Here is an 8,003-nt window from a genome sequence, read left to right on the forward strand (position 1 = left end):
TTCTGTACTCTAGCACTTTGAGTTTGAAAGAATACAATAACAATGAGGGTGAAGTGCAGCTGGGTCATGCAAGCAAGGCCATTCTCCAAAACACACAATCAAATCTACATGGAAATGGCTAAAAAGCAACAAATTTGAATATTGGAATGGCCGAGTAAAAGTCCAGACCTTATCCCAATTGAAATATTGTGCCAGTTCTTGAAATGAGCAGTTCATTCTTGAAAACCTTCAAATGTCACTGAGCTGCAGCAGCAAAATCCCTCTAAAGCGACGTGAGAGACTGATCAACAACTACAGGAAGCGTTTTGTTGGAGTCATTCCAGCTGAAGGTGGGGCACAACCAGTTATTGGGTGTAAGGGGTCAATTACATTTTTACACAGGGGCGTTGGGTGTTGTATAACTTTGTTTATGAAATAAATGAAATAAGTATGTAATTGTTGTGTTATTTTTTCCATCGGGTTCCCTTTATCTAATAATAGGTTTTGGTTGAAGATCTGATAACATTCAATATCAAAAATATGCATGGCACTGTACAGACAATACTGGACAGTGAAAGCTTTGGGATGGCGCTATCCCTTGCATTCACCTGTCTAATCACGTTAGGATCCTTGTTTATTATTACTATTCAGAGGGAGGAAGAAAGAATGCACTCAAACCTAATATTCGAACTGGGCCCTGGGCAGCCAAATTCTGATCTTTTTTTTACTAATTGATCTTTTGACCAATCAGATCAGCTCTGAAAAATATTTTGATTTGAAAATATCTAATGTGATTAGTGGAAAAATTATCAGAATTGAGCTGCCTGTGTAAACGCAAACATAGTGACGGGTAATAGATTATTAACTCCAGATGTTACCGTTTACCTTGTGAGAACGTATATTTTGATGGAGAGTAACGTTGTTCCAATTGGTAGAAAGGTGCAGCCAATTGCAAATACTTCCTATATATACCTAGGAGAGACGTCAGCTGTCATACCGTTTTCAGCATTCGGTGAGGCATTGTATGAAACCATGACTTGGCAAAGGAGCGCACTGCTTTTTTTCCCGGTTTGGCTTTGCTTTGCATTGCTTGCAGCGGGATGGGAGCGCGTTTCCGAAGAGGCAACCTTTGCCCACCACAACCTTGACACAGAGGAGAATTATACCAAAGACAAGGCTGTAGTGCAACTTGGAGACCCCGCCAATGTCGATCTTAACGCCGACCGTGGATTCCAGGTGCAATCCGAGGAGGTATCAGATGCAAAAAAGTGGGTATCCGTTACGGAAGCTGCCCCAGTCAGTTTAGCGGTTCTGTGCGGTGAGGATGAGTTTAAAGTAACACTGCCAGCTGGTCCAATGAGTGAAGTCAAGATTTTGGGTAAGTTATTTATAGGTTAAGATCATCAAATGCAATTTGGCTACTTTGCTCATATTTAACTTTCCCTACAGGACCCAACAGTATGCTCTCTGTTCTTGACGCCCCGGAATCCTGTGGATACTCCTTAAATCGAGGACAATATCAGAACGCCTTAACTGTCCGCTTTTCAGGCTGCCTCATTAGTCGTCAGGTAGGGTTTTTGCCTTTCCAATTTTAAATTATATATTTAATGGTGTAAATGTGTCATTGGAATGATTGTACATTTATTGCCACACTGACTCTGCAGGCTGGGCGGTACACCTTGATGGTGTTGTATGTCAATGAAGCTGGCATAATGGATGTTTCTACAGTGTCCTGTGCGGCTAGCCCCAAATCCTCGTTGTCCTCGACCGTCCACCTGCCCCTCTCTAATGATCTTCGCAATGCCCATGGTGGGCCTCCTTCAAAGTGTTTTAATCCCACCCCTCGCAATCCCAGCGCTCAAAATCCCACCAAATATCCTGGTGAGTCTCATGAAATGTTTATTCTATTTCTTTGGATGAGCATCAATATTTGCTTTTATTGTGGTCTGAGGCAGTCCCTAAAGGAGCATTTTGTGAAATTTTTAACAATGCTCCTAAGAACGATTTAACTGGGTCTTGATATGCTTTTTGGAGACCTAGTCATTTTGACCAGTTCAGAGGTGCTATTGAAACTGGTATTTACTCCAGTGCTCAGATGGACTTCTATCCACTGGTCATTGAGTTTGCAGCTATTAGTGAACAAACATAAATGCACCGACTTTACTGAGTTACAGTTCATATGGAAATTAGTCAATTGAAATTAATTTAATTTAGGTCGTAGTCTATGGCTTGCACGTGACTGGGCAGGGGCACAGCAATGGGAGGGTATAGGCCCACTGGCTGGGCCTGGGTCTCCAGTGAATCTGAGGAAGGTTTTTCCCCACCAGGGCTTTATTACAAATACTCTTTAGTTTCATCAGCTGTCTGGGTGGATGGTCTCATATGATCCCACAGGTTAAGAAGCCGGATGTGGAGGTCCTGGGCTGGCATGGTTAAACGTGGTCTGCGGTTGTGAGGCTGGTTTGCACACTGCCTAATTCTTTAAAATGGGGGTGGCTTATGGTAGAGTAATGAACATTTCTGCAGTCTGCATGCCAATTGCATGCTCCCTGAACTTGAGACATCTGTGACATTGTGTTGTGACAGAACTGCACATTTATTGTACCCAGCACAAGGTGCACCTGTGTATTGATCATGCTATTTAATAAATCAAATGTATTTATATAGCCCTTCGTACATCAGCTGATATCTCAAAGTGCTGTTCAGAAACCCAGCCTACAACCCCAAACAGCAAGCAATGCAGGTGTAGCAGCACAGTGGCTAGGAAAAACTCCCTAGAAAGGCCAAAACCTAGAGGAACCAGGCTATGTGGGGTGGCCAGTCCTCTTCTGGCTGTGCCGGGTGGAGATTATAACAGAACATGGTCATAAATGACCAGCATGGTCAAATAATAATCACAGGCAGAACAGTTGCAACTGGAGCAGCAGCACGGCCAGGTGGACTGGGGACAGCAAGGAGTCATCATGTCAGGTAGTCCTGAGGCATGGTCCTAGGACTCGGGTCCTGAGAAAGAGAGCATACTTAAATTCACACAGGACACCTGCTAGGACAGGAGAAGTAATCCAGATATAGCAAACTGACCCTAGCCCCCTGACACAAACTACTGCAGCATAAATACTGGAGGCTGAGACAGGAGGGGTCAGGAGACACTGTGGCCCCATCCGATGACACCCCCGGACAGGGCCAAACTGGAAGGATATAACCCTACCCACTTTGCCAAAGCACAGCACCCTCACCACTAGAGGGATATCTTCAACCACCAACTTACCATCCTGAGACAAGGCCCGAGTGTAGGCCACAAAGATCTCCGCCACGGCACAACCCAAGGGGGGGGGGCGCCAACCCAATAAGCTTCTTGCTGTGCCTCAGGTGGATGAAATATCTTGGCAAAGGATAAATAATGACTAACAGGGATGTAAACACAATTGTGCACAGAATTGGCTTTCTTTACAAATGGAACAATTGTGTGTGTGTGCGCTTTCAGCTCATGAAACATGGGACTGACACTACATGTAACTTTTTTTTTTCTTCTGAAGTATAATAAATTGGCTACTGATCCTCACTTCTACTTCCAATGTTTTTTGTATTTCAGGCTGCATTATTCCCCAGAACCAGCACTTGGCTTGTGGTTTTACTGGAATCTTGTCCTCCCAGTGTTTGGTGATGGGTTGCTGTGTGGATTCGGCAACTTCCGCCTGCTTCTACCCAATGGATGGTAAATACTCTTTCACAGGGCAAGATGTTTGGCTTTGAATAGTGAGGACTGATGTGTACCGCTCTCCCTCCCCAGAGTGCACTGCAGACCATCAGTTTATCTTTGCCGTTCACCATAACTTCACCACTTTCCCTGTGACTCCCACCAAACTTGTGGTTGCTGGGAAGTCTAGCTGTGGCCCAGTCATTGTCACTGATAAGTTTGTGGTCTTCAAGTTCTCAGTCACTGAATGTGGAACTCGCTCATATGTAAGTGGACAAGAATATTACGCCGTCTGGAATCCTCCTGGTGCGGTTCTTGTTGATCCACACAATTACTTTATTGTTTTGATCTTAATTAGGAAATTGGCGATACCGTGATCTACACAGCAGAGGTACAGACGGCCGTCCGAACCCTCAACCTGAAGTATGGCATAATATCCAGAGACAACCCCCGCAGGTAATCCAGATGTCACATTTTGCAACAAACAAAATGGGCATTGCTTATTGGACAGTTTCTTCAGTTTGGTGTTTAATGAACATCTCAATGTCTACACCTTCTAGATTTCTGTCTTTGCTATATGCTTCTGTCCTAGTGTTCCTATATATTGATCTGATTCACCAGTTAAGTAGCTCAAAGTGTATAACTTCAACTATTGCTGTTGCAAATGCCACGAATACTTGGCACTTTCAGAATGTAATTTAATCTCACTAATTGAGGAATCATTAAATGCACCTGCTGAGATTGACTAGTAACCCCCCCCATGTTCATCTCTAGAGTCATGGTTGAGTGCCGCTACCGTAAAGCGCTGGGTAACCTGCCAACAGTGGCGAGTGTGGGCTACATGGTGAAAAGCCCCAGTGTAACATTCCCTTCAAAGGTGACATCCAAGGGACTGTTTGGTGTCGAACTCAGGATTGCTGAAGGTATCTGGCTGACATGTAAACACGCAATGGCTAGAACATAATGGTTACTGTCCCATTGTTGCGGATACTTTTCATTGCTGACAAGCCCAATGCTTAAATTGCTCTTTTACCTCCGCCACTAGATAAAACCTATACCAAGTACCTCAAACGGCACCATCAGCCCCTGCGTCTCTTCCTGGGTAAACTTGTGTATCTAGAAGTTCGTCTGACTTCTCCAAATCCAGAGGCGACACTTTTGGTCAACTACTGTCTGGCTTACCCCCGCTCTGCCAAGAATGTTCTGGTGCTCATTCACGAAGGGTAAGCACTGCAATGACTTGGTGTGACTGATTTGCCTAACGTACTGTAGATTGCATATTGGTGGGCCACCTTGCTCTTGACAGCCATTGGCTTTTATTAGAGGCTGGAACTCTGGTTGGGATGGACTCCGATGTTCTCTTAATTTTGGCAATGAGTCCCTTTATGTACTTACCCAGAGTCAGGTCAACTTGTGGCTCCGTTTGTCTGTATGCAGTTGAAGGAATTTTCTAACTAGCGTTGGCACAATGAAGACTATAGGTATCTGCTAGCTTTGGCTAATGACACTACCAATCACTTCCTTCATATTGGCCATAGGGGCAGACAAATGGTATTTAAGTTAATCTCTATCATAAGTAGATAAAGGGCCTCATTGCCAAAATCCTGAAGGATCCCTTTATTATGTCTAAACTTTGCCCTTTCCGTAGCCAAAGCATGACAGCCATTTTGTGACAGAACTCCTTATACCAAGGGTATTCAACTCTTACCCTATGAGTTCCAGAGCCTTCTAGTTTGAGGGCCTTGCGCTGCCAAGAGGAAGTTGTCATTGAGTTCTCTATCAATTTCTCACTTCTAGGTGTGCCAACCCTCAGGACCCCAATGTCTCCATCCTTAAATTCAGCAACCTGCCCCAGAACCGCCACCAGCGTCGCTTCATGGTCCAAGCATTCCAGTTCATGGATCAACAGACCAACAAGTATCTGGATGAGGAGGTGAGGAAGCAGAATATGGACTGGGATTCACACCTTGATTGGTGTATTGTTACATGGTGAATGAGGCTTTCAAAAAGCTCATTATATTGTGTGCAACTTTAGTTTAGTTGGTATTGAATCTCACTTCATTCCCCCTCAACAGATCTACTTCATGTGCTCTACTGAAGTGTGTATGCCCACAGAAAAAACTTGTGAAGAGCGCTGTTTTGATGGAATTAGGAGGTGAGGAAGACTGGGGACTTGCATCTTGATTCCCTGGATTGGTGTATTGTCACATGGTGACTGATGCACCAAAAAAGACAAGTGAACTGTAGTTGGCCTACATTTCTTTATATTTTGTCCCATTAATTGTTTAGTTAGTATTTAATCTCACTGCATTTCTCCCCACCAGATCTACTACATGTGCTCTAGATAAAATAACTGAGAAGAGTGCTGCTTTAAATGAAAAGTGAGTCTTGCATATCTTTTGTTCCCAGATTTGAAAGTAACTTGCTTCAATAGGAGCACTTCTAGCTTTCACGCCTATTTTGTTTTCCAGGTCTGACAATCTACAGGGTGACAAATCTGATGCTTGAACATGCTAAAGAAATGTGGTAATTTGACTAATGCATATTAAATAAAAATTTTTTATCTTGCCTATTTAACTGAGTTGTATTTATTGTACTGAGACTTTAGTCTGCTTTTTAACCTCTTTTGTGAAATTGTACACTAACAGTTTCTGGTATACTGGTTTGCTCTGCAGTGTACCTGACTTGGGTGACGTAACTAATTACTGTAGCCTCTACACCCTTGTAATTGTCAGCGTTGGTAAAATTGTGCATATGGCAGGTGTCACCACAAATTGATGTCTTGTGGTGACTTGGCTGTTTGGTGCCAGACTTCTGTGTGCATTTTGATGCAGCCTTGAGGGATTTGTCTGTTTCAAGGACATACCAAGGCACTGTCAACAATGCTAATCATTCCCGGTCGGGGTTTTCTGTGCTGGATATGGTTTCCCAGAAGCAGCTTAAGACTAAATTCACATTAACCATAGGATACTAATACATTTAGCCTTAAGATGTTTTGGGGAAACAAGGACCTGTGCAAGGCAGTGCCTCCCTTCAGCTCATGTTAATTTAACTTCAGTAGCTTTTGACAGCCGTGAAAAGGTTGTTGCCCTTGCTGGATTGGGGTGTAGTCATTATACAAAGACCTTAACAAACAGTTGTGAAATGTTTAGCAACAAACCATTTACTCAATGTATAACATTAGCAATTAACCATCTATTAGACATTCAGGGATGTATTCACTAGGAGGGGCTAACCTGACTTTGTCCAATCGACAATACTGATTTAAACTTTTTCAGTTTGAGTAAATACTTGTTTTGGGATGTTATTTGTCTAAAGGAAGTTACCCCTGCTGACATTGCGTCACACCTGCACACAAACAATACTTCAAATGGACCAAGAAGCTCACGATGAATCCCAAACTAGACCCTACTAAATTGCCGTTGTCATGTGTTGCTGACAATTCTGAAGTTGATTTTCAGTGAAGTGGTGATGAACTTGGGAATATACTGGCTTCAATGATGCAATTCATGCACCCCAATTTGTAACTTGTTTATAGCTTGGAAAACATATAAAATTGGGAGCATTTGTTTTGTGTGTAGTCTCAGACACGCATGTGTTGTAATTATGCACACCTTTGCCAATACTCAAACAAAATAATTGAAACTCCAAACATATTGGGATGAGTGTTGGGATAGCGCTTTGCTTGAGCCTGCAGCCTTGCTTGGTCATTGTGTCTAGCCCCCTACATAAGTATTCTGCCCTTGAGTTGCGTTCCCATGCAAAACTAGACAGATAGCTAACAACTAAGTCTTCAATAAAACTCCCAAGGCGTGACTTTTCTTGAATTAAACGTTTGTTGTGAAACTGCAAAATACAGAAAAGAATATACTTTAGTATCCAATTCACACCGACATACTGTAGCTGTACGTAAAACATTTGAAGTTGCATAAATACAAAGCACGCGCTATGGTACATGCATCTGGCATGATGCCAAACCATATAGCTAATTGTTACTCATATGGTAATTGGCTCCTTTCATTACTCTAATGTACCACCATCTATGTAGAATAACAAAGCATATTACACTAGAAACAGTAACTACAGTATTGTATATTTTACAATTCGTTTGCATGACGCACGAGCAAAGTAATACAGCTAACGACATTAAAGGCATTGCAATTTGTGAGTAAATGCAACCAACATGTAAGCAACTATCAATAACAAGATTATCATTAGCTAAATGCTTGAATCGAACTTACAAAAAAAAATTCCAAGGCTGAAGCGTGACAAGAAATAACTACATTGAAAGACCTGTAGCGTTGTTTGTTGCTGCTTCTATGCGTGC

General features: G+C 42.7%; 1 protein-coding gene across 2 annotated transcripts; it reads left to right on the top strand.

Annotated features, from left to right (window-relative positions):
• Positions 1-790: 790 nt before the first annotated feature.
• Positions 791-6,257, top strand: LOC110488251 (zona pellucida sperm-binding protein 4). Of its 2 annotated transcripts, XM_021560400.3 has the most exons (12): positions 791-1,357; positions 1,429-1,547; positions 1,644-1,860; positions 3,572-3,694; positions 3,770-3,942; positions 4,035-4,132; positions 4,451-4,599; positions 4,722-4,899; positions 5,474-5,609; positions 5,752-5,831; positions 6,001-6,057; positions 6,148-6,257. In XM_021560400.3, exons 1-12 carry the CDS (start codon positions 886-888, stop codon positions 6,182-6,184), a joined length of 1,839 nt encoding a protein of 612 aa, XP_021416075.2. In that variant the 5' UTR covers positions 791-885; the 3' UTR covers positions 6,185-6,257. The 2 variants fall into 2 exon arrangements, with proteins under 2 accessions (XP_021416075.2, XP_090084686.1); XM_090228560.1 differs by lacking the exons at positions 6,001-6,057; positions 6,148-6,257 and having other exon boundaries at positions 5,752-5,835.
• The last annotated feature ends 1,746 nt before the right edge of the window (positions 6,258-8,003 follow it).

The sequence above is a fragment of the Oncorhynchus mykiss genome, chromosome 30 (assembly GCF_057628025.1).
Source record: "Oncorhynchus mykiss isolate SJ-2025 chromosome 30, ASM5762802v1, whole genome shotgun sequence".
In the NCBI taxonomy this organism is placed as follows: Eukaryota; Metazoa; Chordata; class Actinopteri; order Salmoniformes; family Salmonidae; genus Oncorhynchus; species Oncorhynchus mykiss.

What these genes read in the sequence shown, in the direction of transcription:
- LOC110488251 (XM_021560400.3), top strand. Translation starts at nt 886, where the DNA reads ATGGAGAGTAACGTTGTTCCAATTGGTAGAAAGGTGCAGCCAATTGCA. An exon ending in CTGCTTCTACCCAATGGATG is followed by an intron (nt 3,695 to 3,769) that starts GTAAATACTCTT and finishes CTCCCTCCCCAG; the next exon opens with AGTGCACTGCAGACCATCAG. An exon ending in CTGGTGCTCATTCACGAAGG is followed by an intron (nt 4,900 to 5,473) that starts GTAAGCACTGCA and finishes TCTCACTTCTAG; the next exon opens with GTGTGCCAACCCTCAGGACC.